The sequence below is a fragment of the Arvicanthis niloticus genome, chromosome 25, assembly GCF_011762505.2.
Source record: "Arvicanthis niloticus isolate mArvNil1 chromosome 25, mArvNil1.pat.X, whole genome shotgun sequence".
Classification (NCBI taxonomy): domain Eukaryota; kingdom Metazoa; phylum Chordata; class Mammalia; order Rodentia; family Muridae; genus Arvicanthis; species Arvicanthis niloticus.
In genome coordinates, this window is record NC_133433.1 from 19,487,557 (window position 1) to 19,508,342 (window position 20,786).

At 40.6% G+C, this 20,786-nt stretch overlaps 2 protein-coding genes across 7 annotated transcripts in view; one reads left to right on the plus strand and one right to left on the minus strand.

Moving 5' to 3' along the window:
• Window positions 1-333: 333 nt before the first annotated feature.
• On the minus strand, window positions 334-7,425 carry LOC143438528 (RNA-binding protein 12B-A-like). 4 transcript variants are annotated; one of them, XM_076924160.1, is made up of 4 exons: window positions 7,069-7,202; window positions 6,846-6,908; window positions 3,987-4,036; window positions 334-3,454 (listed from the first exon to the last, which is right to left on the minus strand). In XM_076924160.1, exon 4 carries the CDS (start codon window positions 3,424-3,426, stop codon window positions 916-918), a length of 2,511 nt encoding a protein of 836 aa, XP_076780275.1. In that variant the 5' UTR covers window positions 3,427-3,454; window positions 3,987-4,036; window positions 6,846-6,908; window positions 7,069-7,202; the 3' UTR covers window positions 334-915. The 4 variants fall into 4 exon arrangements, with proteins under 4 accessions (XP_076780275.1, XP_076780276.1, XP_076780278.1 ...); XM_076924161.1 differs by having other exon boundaries at window positions 767-3,454; window positions 7,003-7,130; XM_076924163.1 differs by lacking the exons at window positions 6,846-6,908; window positions 7,069-7,202 and adding an exon at window positions 7,402-7,425 and having other exon boundaries at window positions 767-3,454.
• A 41-nt stretch (window positions 7,426-7,466) lies between these two features.
• Window positions 7,467-20,786, plus strand: part of Tmem67 (transmembrane protein 67) — a 45,710-nt gene continuing 32,390 nt past the window's right edge. For 2 of the 3 annotated variants that reach the window (XM_076924157.1, XM_076924159.1), the window contains exons 1-7: window positions 7,467-7,606; window positions 8,369-8,654; window positions 10,179-10,267; window positions 16,167-16,260; window positions 18,877-18,976; window positions 20,366-20,435; window positions 20,529-20,603. In XM_076924157.1, the coding sequence (XP_076780272.1) occupies window positions 8,417-8,654; window positions 10,179-10,267; window positions 16,167-16,260; window positions 18,877-18,976; window positions 20,366-20,435; window positions 20,529-20,603 (666 nt within the window). In that variant the 5' untranslated portion in view covers window positions 7,467-7,606; window positions 8,369-8,416. Of the gene's footprint in view, window positions 7,607-8,368; window positions 8,655-10,178; window positions 10,268-16,166; window positions 16,261-18,836; window positions 18,977-20,365; window positions 20,436-20,528; window positions 20,604-20,786 lie in introns of those variants that run through there. The other variant, XM_076924158.1, reaches the window with a different exon arrangement.

Here is a 20,786-nt window from a genome sequence, read left to right on the forward strand (position 1 = left end):
TTTTGAAGCTAAACGGAATACAATGAATCACCAGTAAGTTCTTCCTAAAAAAACTGTAATGTTCTTCCCAGGCTGAGAGTTCCTCTTTTACCCTATACAGATTATTTTATTATACTCTTCTGAACGTTGTGTATTAACTTAGCAATCTACTTAGGATAACCCCTAGACCTCAGTGCTTAGGATAAAAGGATGTTGAAGAAATCATAGACCTGTACATTTTTAGTACAGATTATCTGTCCGGTTCAGCACATACATTAGCCTTGCTGTGGAAAAGCTCACACAACCCAGCAGCAGCTCTTTTGTCTTTGTTCCTGTTACTCAAATACAAGTTAGTAAGTATTTCACTTGAAATTTTATTTTTATAAAACTTTTCAAAGTTGTGAACACAAATTTTGAGACTTTCCTAAGGCTTCACATAAGAAAAATGTATTTCACAGTATGTTCATTTTCTAGACTATTTAGAGTTTATAGGAGACATTTGCAATGTCCCCTCAAACAGTTCACTGGGCAAGTAGCAGTAAAAGTGCCAAACCTGATTCATCAGTCAGCCTTCATCTCCCTATGTACTCTGAGTAAAGGATGATAGAAACAAAATCAAAGATAAATTCACCTTCCACAAACACAACTCCACTTTTAACAAGACTGAGTCTTATCCTTACCATCAATGAACCTAATGAATTGAAGAAGTTTGTTCTCTCTCCCCTATCAAACACAGAACATATGTCATTTTAAATCAGGGCAGAATAAGCATGTCCATTAGTAAGCAAAAGGAAACCAGATTTATAAGACAATGTTTTTCTATTCACAAGTTTAAATTTTTTAAATAATTAAAAATAAACTTAAGAAACCAAACCAAACCCTGTACTTTCACTGCATCAATACTGTAGAATAAAACTGGTCACTTGGAAAGGCCCTCTAAAGCAAGCTAAGCTTCACCTTGCGGGGACCAACTGGTCTACCACTTAGCTCTTTAACAGCAGATAGAGCTTCAGTATAATTTGTCATAGCAACAATAGCTTCTCCCAAAGGTAATCCTGCCTCATTATACTGTAATGAAACTGAATCAGGTATGACTTTATAACCATGGAAAAAGTCTAAAATTTCACCAGCACCGGCTTTAAATGGAAGATTTGAGATCTTAACAGGAATTATTCTACCTGAACCAGAATTTAAATTTTGATCACACATATCTTTTCCCTCAGGAAAACTTCCCATATTATACTTTCCAAAATCAAATTTGTCACTTTCTAGTTGACCAAACCTCCCAAAAGAATGGTGACCTCTGAAATCAGGTGAGGTCCAAAACTCCTCTCCAGGAAGTCTAAAATTATCAGTAAGTCTGAAGTCCTCCTCTGGAACTTCCCTGAAGTCTTCCACAGACAACTGCCTGAAGTCCTCATCAGTGGGTCGTCTCAGATCTTCTTGCAAGGTCCTGAAGTCCTCATCAGAAGGGTGCCTAAAGTCTTCATCTGCCATACGCCTGAAATCTTCCTCTCGGGAATGCCTGAAATGTTCTTGGGGTGGCCGTCTAATGTGCTCCTGATAGGATCTCCTGAAGTGCTCCTGAGATGGCTGTCGGAAGTCTTCTTCCCAAGGGCATCTGAAATCCTTCTCTGGTAGCTGCCTATAATCTTTTTCATGAGACTGCCTAAAATCATCTTGCAGTGGCCATTTCCAATCCTCAAAAGGCTGTCTCCAGTCTTCCTCCCTAGAGTGCCTGCTATGTTCCTCCCTGGGGTGCCTATGGTCTTCCCGGGAGTACCTGAAGTCCTCAGGAGAGTGCCTCTCAGAACTCTGGAAATACCCTTGGGGGTGCCTGAAATGACCCATTTTCCTTAAGTCTTTTGGCTGATAACGAACGCTTTCAGACTGGCCAAATGAACATGCTGGTGCATCTTTTAAGTCAAACAGGCAAGAACAGTCATCTCCATCGTGTGACCAGGAACAGGCTTGTGTCTTCTCATTAGACATCCAGGAAAAATTGACACCAAACTCCTGCATTTGTTCCTCAGATATACGTCTCAGCAACACCTCTATCCCCAAGAATCTTCGGCGGTTCAAACGTTCAGCTTTCACGGCCTCTTCTTCTGATTTAAATCTCACCAGTGCTTCCCCCAAACCAACCCCCTTGTCATCACAAAGCAAGTAAATGTCATCCTCAACAAGAGGAAAGTCTGCAAAGAACTTCTGCACTTCACCTTTTGAAACATCAAACGGTAAATTTCTAATATAGATGCACAGCTTCTGCCCAGAGCCAGGGAAGCCTTCTTGAGAGTACTTTTGAGCAGCACACCCTGGCCTTTCGTGCTCTAAAGACTCTGGTCTCTTCTTTTCATAGCATTCAATGATTTTCACCATTTCCTTTCTAGAAACTGGGTCAATAAGAACTGGACGATACTGTAGAACGGTCTTATGCAGACCCAGGGCAGTATTATAGTCTCTTTGATTCTTAAACATGACAAAGGCATACCGTGTTCTCCGTTCATCTTTATATAAAAACTTAATCTGTTCATTAGTCAGGTCAGTATCTCTAAAGAGATTCCTTAAATCCCTTTTGTTAGTATTTAAGGACAGATTTTTTAAGTGAACATAAAATCCAAGAGGGGAGCGAGAACGTGTTCTAGATTTTGAATGAGACCATTTCCGAAAATGTCTTCTTGAAGGAGAATGTTCTTCAGATCTCATACGAGGAGTGTCACCATCCTTGGTTGCAGTACCACCATATTCAATCCACTGTTGTTCTGAACCCTGCATGACTTCTATAAATCTTGAACCCATGAAACTTCTATGGCATTTAAGACCTCCTGAAGCATCGGTACATGAAGCAAATTTTACTATAGCATCACCATTATTTCGGCCATCATGGTGTTTTAAGAGAATCACTCCATCAACACACAACCCAGAGAAAAAGGCACGGACATCATCTTCATTTACTAAGTAAGGCAAACCTCGTAGAAACAAGTAAGGGTTCTCAGCCTTCAATGGCCTGGTCTTTCTTGGCCTCAAGTCAAGTCCTGTACCATTTGTATGAAACCCAGCATCTCGATTAACCGAAGAGCCATATCCAGAATAACTTTCCTCTTCCTTCAGAGCATCAATAAAATGATACATGTTGCCAACCCCTGATGGCCCAGATCCTGGCCGCTCTCTTCCTACACGAGCACTTCTTTTCATCTCTATGGTCTTCTGCATTTCTACCTTGCTACTAAGAAAAAGCTCTACAGATGAATCCTTGATAAACCCTCCTGAGCGACTTATGGCACGTCTTGCATCTTCATCTGTTGCAAAAATAATAAAAGCCTCCCCAACTTTCCCTCCAATTATATGCACTCCTCCATCAGGAATAGTCAATCCCTTGAAGAAGTGACGGATATCCACAGGACCCGCAACAAAAGGAAGCCCCAGTAAACGGATGACTACAGCCATGCTGAGCTCAAACCACAGCAATAATGACCTGCAGACAAAAAGGTACACATAATAGCAAGTCTTATTTCTGCAGTACCTTACTTAGCACACACTAGCTTAATAATTACCTCGTTCCTGCCTTCTTCAGCGTTCATAAATGGAAAACAAAACACTACTCCACAGGAAAACCTGAGCTTATCTAAGTCTTAAAACAAATACATGTTCTCCCATATAAACATACAAATAAACCAACTGCCTTAAACACTTCATGTCACCTACCCTATTCAATACGATCATCGAAAATATCACATCTTCCTTTGTAAGTCTGCCTGCCAAATGCTGCTTCACAACAAGACCAAACTACTTTCAGATTCTTTAGAAGCATTGCCTCCTACTCATCTGTCTTTCACTAACCATAATAGAGTTTACATATTCAGAAAAGCCAGCTATGGTCAGAATACAATTCTGCACACTTTATCAACTGGTCACCAGGTAAAGGGCAGAAGGACAAGTACAAAGATCCACTAGTCTATCTGAGCTTGTCACACTTCTGTGCAAAGCCTTATACTCTGATGTCTTACCTTTTCCTTTTATTTCTTGGAGACCTGTTTATTCTGTAAAAGCAACTTAACTGTGGAAAGAAAATGAAATACAATTAATCTTTGAGTTCTGCAGTCAATCTCAATGCTTGATGTCCATCTCAAAATGACCTATTAAAGTAAAACAATATAAGGCATCACAATTACAGCCATTACAAATGGTCTCATTTGTCTCAAAGGGAAATTAATTATACTTTTGCAAAAGTGTAACACCAGAACAGACAACTGGGAGGTATAAAACATGAAAAAATTCATGCTGAACGTTATACTATTTGGTTGGAATTAGCCTGAAAAAATATGAAGGAAGTATTAGATATTTTCAGGGTAGTGGTCTTTACATTGAGTGTATGAATATATCAAAGCCCATTGAATTCTATCATTAAATCAAGTCCAAGCTTATCCCATGCTGACATACTGAAGTTTTACATGTACTTAAAATCTGTTTTACACCAGTTTGAAGACCAAGTATTTTTAAAGGGCCTTACATCACTTCACCTGATGGTGATCTAAACTTGTCGCTCATACTTATATCCAACTCACATGCCATTCTGCACCTTCCAAAACATAATACTAAATTAAACAAAGCAACAATTCAAAATAATATAGTGAATAAAAATACCAGAGCTCAAGAACTATCAATTATTAGGCAGTAAATCCAAACCAATGACTGCTCTTTGGTTACAATTTTAAGTTCTGCATATTACAAATACAGAAATCAATGTCATTATGATACAATTAAGGAAAATATTAAATCATCCCTAAAGTAAAACTGAAAAAGTTCAATGCCACTCATTTCCTAAGCTTACAACAATCAGTAGACTACTAAAATTTACCTCAAACATATACAAACACACACACTGCATCAACTGTGAATTTAACCATGCCAGCAGACACTTTTAAAAAAACTATCCTACACCTTACATTATAATAATATGAACATAAGCAATATAAAGACTTACTGGTTTGCAATATTGGGACTGACAATATCATTACTAAAAACAAACAAACAAAAAAAACCCTCAACTTAAATTATTTAAGAAAACTTACTTGTAGCACTTTCACAGACAACCAAACATGACATACCAATTAACTTCTTAAAGGTCCCAAATATATCATTTAATTAATATTGATGTGCAAATAAAAGTTTGGGTTCCCTTAAACTTAAGTAACACTACCTTCAAGTTTGAAAGGCTGTCTTTAAAATCCTGGTGGGTAGGGTCTACAGATTAAATGCTTAAAGTAAAAGTTAATCAGTAAAAATAATGGTACAAAGTAAATTCAAAAATTATTGAGATTTGCTATGAAAATCTTGGCAGTACAAAATACAAAACAAACAAACAAAAAAACAGAACCAAACCAAAATGGGAAAAAAAAATCAAAAACCAAAACTCTAAGCCTGATTTCAACAAGCCAATATTCACAATCTTCAACAAAACCTATAAATGGCTCCTTGAAACTTGTCCAAATCCAAATTCTAAGACTCCTATGAAACCTGATGTGGATGCTTTTCAACTCATCTGACATTAAACTCTTCTGAAATCCACAGGAGCTGTATACCCTGAGGACAAGAACTGAGCTGCACATACATCAGTTCTGAGACAGTCAAGGAGATAAGTACACACCAAGTTTAACGTGCCTCTCACAACACGTCCTTACTTTAAAAATCACTTTTCTACGTGTCTTAACTAAAACCATCTTCATTAAGCAGTTTCACAGGCACAAGGCTATTGAGTTCCAATCCAACAGACCATAAGTTTGCTCTAATTTGCCAAATGAAAGCTAATGTTTAACTTCGTCGCCCTTGCCATAGTAGGCTAATCAGTAACACGTAGGAGAGCGTCTCAGAAACTCAAAGCATACACTATTTCCTTACACTCTCCAGAAAGTCTACTGACACATTAGCCTGCACCAAAGTCAAAACACAGTCTCCTGTTCTAGTTTTAGATGCCACTGCACAAATATCGAACAATACAGCAACCCTGTTGTTTCATGATGCTGTTGCTGTCAGGCCTCTATGAACTGCTATGGAAAGGAAGAGGATCCTTCATTTAATGATAAACCCAGTTTAAACAACTTTGCTAATTTTACCAAGCCATCCCTCCACTTAAATCACCTTAAATAAATGATCTTATTATGTGTGCATCTTTTACTCATGACTCGCAGAAAAACAGGTGGAACTTAAGAGCTATAATTTCAGTCCCACTTGATTTTAACTGGCACAAGTCATTTTCCGGACCTGGCAAGAGAGGCAAAAGTTTTACTACGTGCCTCCAACTATGTCATAACTGCCCAGTATTTAGAACCATTCAAATCCTAAGTAAGAATTGTCCTTGCAGAAAATCTACCTCAGTCCACAAACATTCTCTGATAAAATCTGCCTTATACGATGTAGATGTTCAAAATAAAAAAACTTCATGACCACATAGGGCCATAGTTCCGGGTCAGGAACGGTTAAGTGAAGACGATCCCACAGGACACACACTTCCCACGACATCCACCATCAATGGGGAAATCCTCCGAAGACAGCGTCTTGACTTTGTCCACGCTTCCAAGGACCAGAGTTTCCTTCTTTTAGCGCCAGGCCAACTTCAACTTCCTAGGTCGGATCCGATACTGTCTCCAGACTCCGTGCCCAAATCGGCTTTCAAATTAACCAAGACCGCCCAACCCGCGTTCCTTCGCGCCCCGCGGTCCTGAGGGCAACCGCACCACCCCAGCTCGCCCGAGGGGACGGGCTCCCAACCTCACTGAACCGCTCTGCGCACCTCCAGCCCCACAAAACCGGCCTGCCGGGCTTTCCCGCGCCGCTACCAACGTGGACATGGCAAAGAAAAGAAATACCTAGGCGCTGCTCCGACTTTCGCTGTCAAGATCCCTGGACATTCACGCACCGCCACACGGAGGCTGACAGGAGGAAGTCGGGGGTCAGCGAGCGCGGCCCTAACCGCACAAGTCGCGCTCGCCCCCCGCCCAGCATGCCCGTCCTTCCGGATCTCACCCCCTTCCTTCCCCCGTGCCCGGCCTCCAGAGGAGAAGTGCTTCGCACTGGGCAATGACCACACACCACACAAACGGAGATCGGGACGCTCCTCCTTGCAGCTGCCTCCACAGGGCCAACTAGTCCCCAACGCGGCCAGAAGGAAATGGAGACCGCGCTTCCCTCCGGTCGGAACAAACCGACGCACCCTTTGTCTGCTCATGCGCAGTCCAAGCCCCACCCGCAACCTAGGCTTCGGAAACGCGCGTGCGCACACGCCCAGCGATTGCTTACAGTGATTGGAGGGCGTGAGTGCGGAAGGGGGCTTTTGTGCATACTCCATTGCTGGACCATCCTTGAACCCTGGCCTACCTCCGGAAAATTCCAATCAGCGGGAGACAACAGCAAAAATATACAAACCCAACAGGTTTCTTCTTTTCTTTTCAGGAGAAAGAAAAGATGTGGAAGAGGAAAGTTGGAGATTTCTTTATCCTTCACTCTGCTGCAGTGTCTGTTAGACCTGAGAAAAACAGGACAGTTGCACAGAGTGACAAAAGGAAGCTGTATTTAGAACAAGCCAGCAGGCTGCCTTGCTGAAGTCGGTGTTACAGAAAGCATCTTAGATGTATGTGACAAGTCTCAAGAAATCATACTTTGTGGCAGTTCTCAGCAGAGAAGTTTTTTGTGAGAGGAAATAGAGGTATCCTCTGGGAAACGGAGGACAGAAGAGACAGGGGACAAAGGGTATATAAGGCTTTTATTAGGCCAAAATATATTTGCGCTAACAGTCTGCAAGGTTGTCTCCTGAAATAGACAGCGTTGTTTTATGTCCTAATTTGGTTTACAAACCAAGTGAGGTGAGGTGTGTATGTGGGTGCTCTGTGCACAAAACAGGGAAAGTAGGAAAACAAGATCTCGTAGGCAAGGGTTTCCCCTAAGCTTTGTCATTAAGATATGCTCGTATTGCATATAAAATCAATGAGCGTTTTGTCTGTATTGCTTTTCTAAAACTCAAGCTCAGGACATGAAACAACCCCCATCCTCAGTGGGATTTAAATAATGTAAAAACTTACCGCACCTCCTTTGTTGTGAAAATTATATTCCCTGGATAAACTCTCATGTAGGTGCCACTGTCACTTTCATGAAACACCTTTAAGTGGTGTAACCAGATATTTTCCGTTGCTGTAGTAGTATTTCCTTACACGCTAAATTGACTGCGTCCCAGAGTTTGAAATACATTTTAAATATCTGCCCCTAATTTATTTAGCACATGTTTGATTGTGTCCGCGTGCGTGGTAACCTAGCAACCAGAGGCTGCAAGGCTGAGGTTTTTTTTGTTTTGTTTTGTTTTGTTTTTGTTTTTTTCTGATCCCTGTTGTCCAATCAGCTCAGCGGACTCACCGAGGTGGCTGCTGGGAGCGGGAGACTGTGTGCCATGGGTATGGGTGCCATGGTGACGCGTACAAGGCCTGTGGCTGCCATGGCGGTCAGATCCTGTTCTTCATCCTGGACTGGCACCACGTACCTTTTCTTGGTTCTCTGCGAAGTCTCATGGGCCCAAATTTTCTCCTTCCCTTTCCGGCGGCCGGAGACCTGTGATCTCAACCAGTACTTCGACATCTCGGCGCTCTCCTGTGCTCCCTGTGGCGCCAACCAGCGGCGGGATGCACTAGGTGAGGCGGTTTGGGGGTGGATGGACTCTGACCAAAATGAAGCAGTCTTGAGAGCCAGCTATCTTGTTAGAAGCATGTTTCAGAATATACAAAGCCACCAAGCAAGAAAGGGTTTCCTGGGAGTATTGCAGTTGGCACACTAATGTGACCAATAACCCTCAGGCCCACCACCCTACCCTTATCCAGAAACTCATTTCCAGGAGTCAGTCCCTGGAAAGGAATCTTTCGCGTGGCACCCGAATGCTTCCTAAGAAAGGTGTAATAGAAATAGTAAAGAAATAACCTGAGGCATCTAGTGAGGCACCCTGACAGAAAAGCAAAGGGGGAAATAAATGTGAGTTGGTAAACTCATGTGATCGTTAATTCTGCTTAAAAATTCAAGATATTTAAAGCTGTTTGCAACCGCGTCTATGATCAGATTCTGTATGCAAAGAAAATTGAAACCCAGATGTTGTGACATCTGTGTGGCATACACTGGAAGCTAAGAGAACTCTTGTCTCTTCCCTCACTTTCTAGCTATGCATTCCCAGCACGTGGCTTTGCTTCTATCATTACGGATTTCCTTGGGACCTATGCGTTTTGTTATTGATTGTTACTATTTGCTCTTAATGTCTTTCTAGACTTAGTTGTATCAGTTGGTCTAGTTCTCACTTAAACTACTCAGAATAAGTCTTTCTGTTTACTAAAGTTTAAAATGCTGTGAATCTCAGTTTGGTTAACTCTACTGGCTTTAGGCTTGATATAGTAAGTCACTGAGTTGTGCAGATCATTGTGTCAGAAGAGGAAGTGGGAAGAGCAAACATGGTCTGTGTTGTATTGGTTTCATGAATATGAATGAAGACATGTGATGTACATAGACTCCTACAGGTCTATACTTATGGTCTGGTTATACTTAGAGTTCTTAAGAGAATTCTTTCCTTAACTAGCTGAGTTTAATTGTAATTACCAAACATTTATTGTCTTTCTAAACAAAGAGTAACCATGATATATTTTAATGAAAGTAATTTTCCACTACGATATTTGCAAAATTAAAACTCACTAAACACACATACGGTTTAGTGATGTGGAAATGTAATTCCTAGAGCAGGTAAGTAGTTTTCATAGTTTAATAATAATTGCAATTTAAAAAGTAGCAATATAATGCCAGGCATATTTTTAAGCTTTGACCCTATTAGGTAGGTCCTGGTTTTTTTCTCCATTTTACTAAACAAGAAGCCAAAGTATAAAGTTCATTGACCCACTAAGTGTTTGCATGTACACACACAGACACATAGACACATGCACATGCACATGCACAGACAGACAGAGATACCTGTTGTCTCATATAATGCCCAATCTGGCCTCCTACTCTATGTGGGTGAGGATAACCTTGAACTCCTGCCTGAACTTTCTGCCTCTTCCTCCCAAGTATTGAGGTTACAAGCATACACTATCACTCCAAGCTTCAAGATCTTAAGAACTGTTAAGTTTCTGTGTCTTGGAGTTTTGTCTACTAAGGACAAAATCGGCTTTTATTTTTTTCAGGAACTTCCTGTGTATGTCTACCAGGATATCATATGATCTCTAATAATGGAGGACCTTCCATTATCTGTAAAAAGTGTCCAGAAAACATGGTATGTATGGTTTATTTTAACATAACTTTTGAGAAAAAAAGTAATAAATGTCTATTTCTCAAACTTCAATATAATCTTTCCCATTTGTTCAAATACTTTGAACTTATTAAGCTAACTTTATTAGTGTACATTTTGAGAGATCAATAAAGTGAAAAAGAAAACTTTGGGGAAAAAAAACAACAAATTTTGTTATGAAAGTGTTTGAGTCAGATACCCCAAAATACAAATCCGTGAAAAAAATATTTCTATTTGCCCCACAGAGTAAGTAGGGTATAAAGAAGAGAAGGTGAATATTATGTATGTGGAGCCATTCAGGGTACAATCCCTTTGCTGTAGATGGCATTCACTGTCTTAGATGTACTGTGGTCTTACATGATGGTTGATACTCATAATGCTACATAAGGTACAGTAAGTTGTTGTAATACCAGTTACAGCAATAGAAATGTAATCATTTGCAGTTTGGTTAGTCTCCTCATTACATTGGTTCAGGGAGATTCAATTAGTAGGCTAAGTCCATGGGATAATTATCAATTAATAGAACTATTTTTTTTCTTTTTTAAATTTATTTATTTGCATTTTATGTGCAATGGTGTTTTGCTTGCATGCATGCCTGTGTGAAGGTGTCAGACCTTGGAGTTACAGACAGTTGAGAGCTGTCATGTGTGTGCTGGGATTTGAACCTGGGTCCTCTGGAAGACCAGTCAGTGCCCTCAACCTCCGAGCCATCTCTCCAGCTCCAGAAATATGTTTTCTAATCATTTAAGCTAACTAGGAGTCTCTAACAGTTCTGAGTTCTGTTGTAGTGTTGTTTCTTATTCTATTAGAAAATTCAATCTAAGAATCTAATGTCATTAGCAGTCATCCTCTGAGCTGTTTGTCCTGTAGATCTGATTGCCATATTTATATTTAGTTCATGTTTTGTAAGTACTAGTTGTAGCTAAGAGATTGATAATGAAGGGCTATGGATAGAATATAGTTCCAGAGGTAGGTTTATTTAAAGTCTATGAGTTTATTAAAGCTATTGTAGGTTTTTAGTGTTATGGAAGCATGCCAAATATAAAAACATTAGTAAGTCCAGTCTCTCCAACAAAGCCTAATTTTTGTCAGTTTTAGCATTAGTCTCTATTGGTTTCAGTTATAACTATAAGCCCCTGAGGCACATGAGTGGCCAGGCCCCTCCCCTGAGGACGTCAAATCACCAGGTTCTATCGATAGAAGACACTAATTGCCCTAACAGCTGGACCCAATCCCACCCTAAAGAGTAAAAAAGCCCAAGGCCAGGACTTGAACCCACCAATCCCAACCCTGGACCTTCTCACCCTGGAAAGTTCTGCTTCCAAGAAATGTTATATAAACCCTGTCTTTTGCTCAGTCCTGCTTCTCATTCAAGCAGAGGCAGCTGCCCTCCTGGGTTTTTCCCTCTCAATAAATCTCTTGTGTGAGATATGTGGTGCTGTGTGACTCTGTGGTATTCCTTGGTTCTAGACTGTCAGGATACCTTTCCCTTAAGAGCTGTAATGCTTACATTGGTCTGGTGACTGCATAAGCTCTCCTGGTGCCCTTGCAGGTCTAAGCTCCACTGGGACCATATCCCTCCTCTCCAAGTCTACCCATAACAGACTTATCTTCTAGCTTACCAATCAGTCGCTCAGCTCCTTACCTACCAATTAGTTCCCCTTTCCTTGGTGTAAACATTTCCCTAAGTCTGAGGAAGTTACCCTTGAGAGTCCAGCACCCCTCTGGTACTCTGGAAGCAGATGTACTCCCAGCCACAGTCTTTAAGGCTATGTCTGGCCCTCTTCACCTGTCCTCATCCTGCTGGGCTATTGTGCCCCCTCCTGCTCTCTTCTCCCTCCTTCCCTTGGAGCTGCCTGTAATCCCACAGCTTCCCTAGGGCCTCATGGCTTTTGGGACTCTTTTCTAACCCTTACCTGTGGATGGGACCCCACTCCTAGAGCTTAGTTTTTGTCCTTGCCTTCTGGCATTTGTGAAAACACCTCTGTTATCAGGTGCTGAGTCTCTCCCCCAGCTCAGCCAGGCTAAGGCCCTGACCCCCACTGAGTACAGTGACAACCCAAAGAATGGCTTGGCCTCCTTTAGTCCTGGGGACTCCTGCAACTAAAAGTTAGAGTGACATTTTTCTTCCCCTTCCTCTCCTCCATGGAAATAATGTCTTCCATACCCTCTCCTTCCCACTTGGGATGCCTATTGGAAAACCTTCAGCCTCTCCACTGAGTACCAGACTTAAAGGCCCCTAAAACTGTTCAGTTTTGCAGTCAAATTGAGCCTCAGTACCCCTTAGATAATCAGATCATAATATTATTCAAATACTGAGAGTGGTAGGGAAAATGAAAAGAGAGTCCCCTTTCCTTATTTCTCTTTTCTCAGCTCCAAGCCGTTTGTTTTTGTCTGGTCTCCCTAGTACACACTGTAAATGCCCTAAATTACCACTGATGGATTTGTAAGTTTGTTGCAAAGTGGGAGCCAGGGGCTGAACTTACCAGGAGGGGGGGAAAGCAAAGAAATAGGCCTGTGTGCACACACTCTTTGCTGGCTGATGTGTCTCTCAGCTTCCTCCCATAGGCTCTGTCTATACCCAGGGCTCAGAATTTTCCTGTCTCTAAGGCTTCTTTGTTCTCAGCTTACTGGTTTCAGAATTGGAGAGATTCTGAAATGTTTTAGGTGTGAGTGATATTAGACTCTTGTTTTGTGCTGCCCAACTTTAATTAAAAGTGGGCCCTGGAGTTAGAGTGTGACTCTCCTCCTCTGGACCCAGCCATGCTTGTTTAAAGGTTTCCTCCAAAATTTCTGTCTCAGATCAGGTGAGCCACCTGCCTATGAGACAGAGAAAGGAAAACAAAATAAAATAAAGGGACAGAGTAGTCCCAACAGGGACTATTGCTACTAATCTCATACTCTTTTGCTTTTGGTTTAACTGTAAAACTTTTGTAAGCATATTGGGAATGATTAAAAACCTTATAAAAATCTGTAACAAATGGGTCAACCTAAAACTGGTGACACGCAGGTTGAGAGTTAAAATGTATACATAGGTAATCTTAAAGAAAGCATGTGGCTTGCGTTAGCTTAGCTGCTGTCCTCATCTGGATGGAGGCAGTCATGTGGCTGACAACCACCTTTCTAGGGTTATAAAAGACGGACTTTGCCAAGTAACCTCACTCCCATCTTGATTAAAAGTGACCACATGACATAAAACCAAGGGAAAAACAGCTCCTACCTAGAAAGCCCAAGCAAGATGATTTCCCCCCCCCCCCACTGTTTTTGATCACACTGATGAGCCTCCCCTTATCAGCCCCAACCCACAATTCCTTCTTTCCCTCTTGAGTCTCCCTTCCTCCCTCCCCAGCCACAGGCCATTCAAGTCAAGCCTCTCAGGAACCCCCTTCAGCCATTGGCACCCTTAGACCTCCCACTACTCATCCCCACTCTTCCATGTGACTCTTTACCTCCCCCCCACCCACCCTAAAGCTGCAGGGTTCTTCCTCTGTGGGAGGTTGCTGGGGTGGACAGCTGGGTCAGGGAACACAGCCCCTTCTCATTAAGTGAACTCTCTCAAAAAGAGATGGGAATCATATGTTCTTAATTCTTCCACCTTTGTTAAAGATTTCCAGTGTATTGCCCAATCTTACAACCTCACCTTCCACGGCCTTTATATGATTCTCACCAACAATATTCTCCCTGAAGAGTGCAGGCAAGTCTGGGACCAGGCTAAGGAACATGCAGATGAAGTCTATCAAACTAATATTGCCCACCCAGTCAGGGCTGAGGCAGTCCCTGACCAAGATCCTAAATGGAATTACAATACCCAAAGGGACATCATCACTATGAATACATTTATACCTTGCCTCCTGACTGGTCTCCACAAGGCTACCCTTAAAGAGATAAATTATGATAGAATCAAGAGAGCATCCAGAACAAACATGAAAACCCACCTCAACTCCTAGACCGCCTTACAAAGGCCCTCTTACAGTATACCAATCTGGATCATGAGTCCTCAGATGGAAACCAACTCCTTATCACCTACCTCACCCGGAATTTCCCTGATATTAGGGCCAAACTTAAATGTCTATAAAAAGGACTCCTGACACCACAGAGAAGTCTTAGCCATGGCCTTCAAGGTGTACCATGGGAGAGATGAAAAAGCCTGAAAACAAAAATATCTGATGCTGGCTAAGGACTATCAGCCAGCCAGCTGCTGTACAGCCTCCCAAAGCCAAAGAGCCTCTGGGTCCCTGTTTCAAATACTGTTAGGAGGGTCATTGGGCCCAGTCTGTCTAAACCCTCACGAACCATTCCAACCATGCCCCCAGTGCTATCAAGAGGGACACTGGGCTACTGGCTGTCCTTATGTCCTTCGCCATGTGAGGATATCAAGCCTAAATCACCCTCTAGCTGACCTCCTAGATCTGGCCATGGATGACCAAGGGGGCCCTGGCTTCCTTGGCCTGACCACAGCCATTTCAGACAGGGAGCCTCAGATAGCCATCATAATACAAGGGCCCATCTGCTTCCTTCTGGACACCAGGGCTACTTCTCAGTCATGATAAAGTTTTGGGGAATCCATCTATCCTTCTTGTTCTTCTGTTATCAGAGTAGAGGAACATCCTTACCAGCCTCACCAAACCCCACCACTTAGCTATATTTTTAGGGGTATTCCCCTTAACCCTCCCAAGTGGTACTAACCAGTCCTGTGCCCTTACTGTGCCCTTACTTTACTCACAGCTAAAGTAGGAACCTGTATTTCTTTTGTTTCCCTCATCCACTTGATGGCAGGTTTACTAGCTATGCCCGCCTCCTTCTCCTCCAAACCACACATTTTGACACACCCTTTCCGTTACCAGCTCAGTTGGGTCCTGAGGTATGGGACACCCAAACTCCTCTATAGCCAAACATCATTCCCCTCTCATTCTGGTTACAAAACCCTTTCACTCCCTTGCAGGGCAAAAGGCAAGATGTAGCCCACTCACCTTATCATGGTTGTTTGGACAGTTTTGTCTGTCTGCTTTCTGTGTGCAGATGGGCCTATGCTTTCTGGTGTATCCATAAGATTTGTAAAAACCCCGAGCCGAGGTGCAAATTGGGCAGACTCAGTTGGGTATATGAATGGTATGGTGGCCACCCCATGTTTTGTTTCTGACTTTTCTTTGAGTGTGTGCGTTTTCTGTGTTCTGTGCTCATTGGGTTTGTCTTTGCCTTCTCCGTTGCTGTCAGCCATCACCAGTAGCAGCGCTACTTGCCCTGGTTGCTTTGATGGGCAGAATTTATCTCTGGGCTCTCTGGTTACTGGAGTCAGCTTACACAAGATTGGACTTGAAACAATGCTTGTTTAATAAGGTGTTACAGCAACACCTCCATGTATTCATCTACAAGAATGTACCGCTAGTCAGAGCCACACTTCTCATATTCAATTCAAGGAAGCTAACTTTCTGGTCACCTATTCCTGTCTTCTCTCCTCACCACCTGTCTGACTTCCTAAATTATTCCAGAGTTTTCCTAAACCATGTGGTATGAGGTCAAGTCTTCATAATGCCAAACCTTATTAAAACCTTTGTTCGTATACTTTACTAAGCACGTAGATCAGTATTCTACTGGTTTCTTAAATCAAATTAATAACTAGATAGTTGGCATGTCATAACTAAAATTTAAAAGCCAATAACCTTAAATTTTTTTTAAAAAATTAGAGTACTTTGGAACCGATAAGAGTAAACATAACTGGGTTCTTATTTACTAAATTACATTGAGTTTTGTTGTATTTTATACTTGTAAGTCTAAAGGTGAAAAAATTAATTTTGAATTTATATGATCAATTAAGAAACAAGTTAATTAAAAAGAAAATCTCCTGGTTTTTTTTTTTTTTTTTTTTTTTTTTTTTCAATTTTAGAAAGGCGTTACCAAAGATGGCTGGGACTGCATTTCTTGCCCTAGTGGCTTAACTGCTGAGGGGAAGTGCCACTGCCCCACTGGCCATATATTAGGTAAGAATAATATATAAAGAATGGTGATGGATTTCTGTGTTTATTTTGTAAAGGATAGTAATTTAAATATCCTTTGTAGTTGTGTAAAAAAAATGTTGTAGTGCAAAATTTCATGATGCTTAACACACACGTTGAGAAGAACAATTTGAAAAATTCCTCCCAGTTCAGTAGCTCAGGTTCCACCTGCTTCCACCTCCCAAGGGCTAGGTTTAAAGGTGTGTATCACCAGGCATGACACCCAGAATTCCTAACAGGGAGAAGTTGTAAGCATGTCTGTTAATGTCAGTACTTGGAAAGGATACGAACTGTTATACTCAGGTAAGAGTTGAAAGTATTCTTCTGAAAGAAAAGTTTTCTAAAAAGTCATTATTTCAAGTTAAAGTCACTGTATGTTTGGAAAACCAAAGGTTAAAAATCATTAAAAAATCCTATAAAACACAGTTTCTTAAGTTGCAAAATTATTCTGCAAAAGGTATGTTACATGTAAAAACCAAGTCATTAGAGAATGTGATGTCAGAAAATGAAGAGCAATGGAATAGACTTTATAAGAAATGTACAAGATAAATTAATACAAGATATATTTAAATGAACTTTGAAGGAAGACTTTTTTTTTAAGCTAATTGTAATTTTATTAGAGTTTAAGAGAAAAACATCTCAGAGCCAGCAAATTGCAAATCTCAGCTGTGCCCAGAGCAGGAGAACTTGAGTCAGCCATATGTCTGCAGCCTACGTCTCTAAACAAAAGGTAAAAGAAAGGCTGCAGGTCACATGATCATGGCAGCGTTGGCCGGACTGCCAATAATGAAAACATACTCTTCATATTTGGTTGAGATGATTAAATATTATAAAAACTGTCAACTGTCCTGCCAAACTATATATTAAGGAATGGTATTAATCATAAATTCAGCCAACATTTATTATACACGTGCACATACACACACACACACACACACGTATATGTATGTATCATGTATACACAGATTTCTCAAGTTTATACCACAAAATACATGAAAATTCTGAAAGAAGAAACTATACTGTCAGATATCATGTGTATTTTATGCTTTCAACAGCAGCATTTGTGGAACTTAAAACAATTAAAATGAGTCCAATCAGTGTGGGAATTTGATGTGAAAAGCTGGCATTTTTATCAGTGAGGTTGACACTGACTAACTGCTAACTGGTGCTAAGAAAACTTTGAGTCAGGCTTCTACTTCAGTCCTTAAATTCCAACTAAACTCACTATTTAAATATTTACTGTAAAACATAAAAGTCTTAAAATAAAGACAAACTTACATTCTTTGTATGTAAGGGTTTTTTAAGTATAGAAAACCAACAACCCTAAAGCCTCAGAAGGAAAAATTGACAAATTTGACTGCATAAAAATTGTTAAATATAATGAAAGTACCAAAGCAAAGGACTGAAGAGCTGCTCAGTGGGTTAAGTTCTTGCAGCCAAACATGGACCTGAGTTTAGGTCCCCATAACCCATGTGGAAACCAAGTGTGTGCACACATGTATAATGGCAGCACCAGGAGTGAGGTGTGCACATGAGAACATGTGCACAATTTGGCAAGAGATACCTTAAGCAATAAGGTAGAACATTACATAGGAAGACACCCGTTTGACCTCTACACACCAATACATAGTCAGATCCACCCACATAAACACACAGAAGTACCTAAAACCAAACTGCAAACTAAAGAAAATCTCATAAGGTGGACAAGAATTAGAGTTCCTAGTTCTTCAATAAGTGTAAGGATCATCCTACAAATTATTAACTGAGATATATACTGTTTTTCTCTTTTATTAGTTACATTTGCTGACTGACAGTTTTGTACATGAATATAACATATTCTAATTATACTCAGCCTCCTCCTTTAGCCGCCTTGTACCCTTGTAGCTCCCTCCTCCCTACCCATAAGATGTATGCTACCTTATTTGTTTTGAGGCAGGGCCCTATAGACCAGGCTGACTAAGGCCTGATGTGTAGTCAGAGATGAACTTGAACTCCTGATTCCGCTCCTCTTCCTCCCATGTTCTGGATGATAGATGGGCATGTGACACCCTGCCTGTGGCTTATAATTTTTAAAATACCTGAAAGTCACCAAAGTCAGAGACAAAATCTATTATAACTTGAAAACAATAATCATAGGTGTCTCACCATTTTGCTGCCTTAGATATTTCAGTTCTGTTCTACACTTCAACGAATGTTGTTCTGTACTGGTACACACATCTGTAGGTTTGTGTCTAAAAATAAAATAGTGTTGTGTGGGGTATACGAATTTGGAGGTTATTAGAAGCCCTCACATTTATGACAACCTGCCATCAATCTATAAAGATAATATGTCTCCTCATCCCAGTATGTAAGGAAAAGATGTTGAGACATTTTGTTTAGGGAAAATGTTGATTTACTGTTATAAGCACTTAGAACACTAGTTGTATATGTTTTCAGTTGGGATGGGGAAGATTTGTTTTTATATTTTATTTTATACATGTTCAGCATGCCTTTCAAGCAAATGATGCTGCTTTGAGAATTATTATCTCACTAATAATTATAGGTACATGTGACTATTTCAGAGTTTATAATACAACACTCACTGCTTCATGTCTTGGACAGTGGAAAGAAATGTTAGCGGGTCTTTGTTATCCCAAGCAACTTGCGAGCTTTGTGATGCAAATGAAAACTCGTTTACAAAAGCCAATGCGTTTGGAACCAGGTGCGTAGTATGCTTTCGAAGGCCAGATTCGTTACTACCTTATTTGTATGTACCATCTGTGTATCCCAAGAACGAGTATACGTAGACGTTAAAGGAGCTGAGAATCCATGAAATTTCAGAATCCATGAAAACTTGAGTTCAAGTCTTGGATTAGCCTTCTAATAGTTTGGCTTAAGATAGACACAATCTCCTGTATTTAGAAGGGAAGTATACTCTCCAGTTCATAGGTTTCATAAGCTGTCCTGCCTTAAAATAACTATGCAAAGGTCTGAGCATAGTGCTTCACTAATTTCTTACCAATGCTATTTTTGGGATTGTGTAATTTATACATGAGCTATAGTGTAATATGTATAGAGTATGTGTCTAAAGCCATTTTATATTGTAATTGTACATGGAACGATGTCTTGATTACTGTGCTCTTGGTGTGAAGAGGAACCATGACCAAGATAACTCTTAGAAAAGAAAGCATTTAATTGGGGGTTTGCTTAGAGTTAGAGGCTTGGTCTGTGAGAATAGGAGCTGAGAGCTCTGGATCCTGACATGTAGGCGGGGGTGGGGGGTGGGTGGGGGCGCAGGCAGGGGGCGCTGTGGTTTACACACATTCCTTCAGTATAAACACGTTACATCTACTCCCACCTTTTCAGACTTTCCAGAAGTGTGCATCGGTAACTTGCCTCTCTTCACTTCCTAAATTTATTGTAGAAAGTAGCAGAACTTCTTGTGAAACTTAGCAGCAGATTATTTATAAACTCTGATTGACTTAAGCTAAAACAACCAATATTTGCCCCGGGGTTGACTTATAAGTTTGCCTCTCTGATCCTTCCCCAAACCTGGCCTGAGTTCCATGCCATGCGGTAGCCTGCTTCTCAACCTCACTGTTATAGGTAATTTATGTCCATGTAAGCCCATCTGAACCCCCAACTAGTCCAGAACACTCTATCTCATTCCTAATTGAAAATAATAAAGACAGTAAAGTGTCTTACAGGCTTAAAAAAACTGTAAATATGTTCATGTTCTCAGCTTACACTGAAAAGGTATATTTGATCTACCTTCTTATACAAGCTGATTTAGCACTGTTTATATGAGTTTGTTGGGCTCTGTTGTTGGTTAATAGCTTTATAATCTTTGCCATTTAGTGTTGTTACTCATTCATTCAGGTTTATGTATGTAGTTAGGAAAATGGTCCAATTTCATTTTTATTTTGCCTTATAATATAAAAATGATGTAAAACTCTTTAAAGTCATGCTAATGTTTTGAACTTATATAATTAATTGCTTAGCTGACTTATTATGTTCTAATATGTCATTTAGGAAGATAAGTTCTCAGTTAAATCAGGTTTCGTGTCATTCATTAACATTTTAAAAAATTATCTTTGTTATATTTGACCAGGTGTGTCCGCTGCGAACCAACATTCGTGAATACAAGCAGGTCCTGTTCATGCTCAGAGCCGCACATTTTAGTAAGGACAATCGAGTGGATAAAGTAGATATTTTTAATTCAATGGATGATACATTTCTATAATTGGATATTTTTCTCTTAATGATCTGTGAAGACAGGTGGATTATGTTTCAGCAACACAGGGAATTTTCGTCAACGTGTAATTTCCACTGCACGTTACGGAGAGCTTGTGAGTATAGTTCTTGGGGGGGGGGGTGTTTTATTTTGCGTATTTGTTTGAGAAAGGTTGATCTGCATTTCTTCCTTTGATTAATTTCAGAAAAATTGAGAAAGATTTATGTTGAAGTCACTGTAAAATAAAAACAACTAAAAACCGCAGTCTGACTCAGCACTGCATTTTAAAAGTGTTCTT

Excerpts from the sequence above, each read along its gene's own strand:
- LOC143438528 (XM_076924160.1), bottom strand. The coding sequence starts at position 3,426 with ATGGCTGTAGTCATCCGTTTACTGGGGCTTCCTTTTGTTGCGGGTCCT.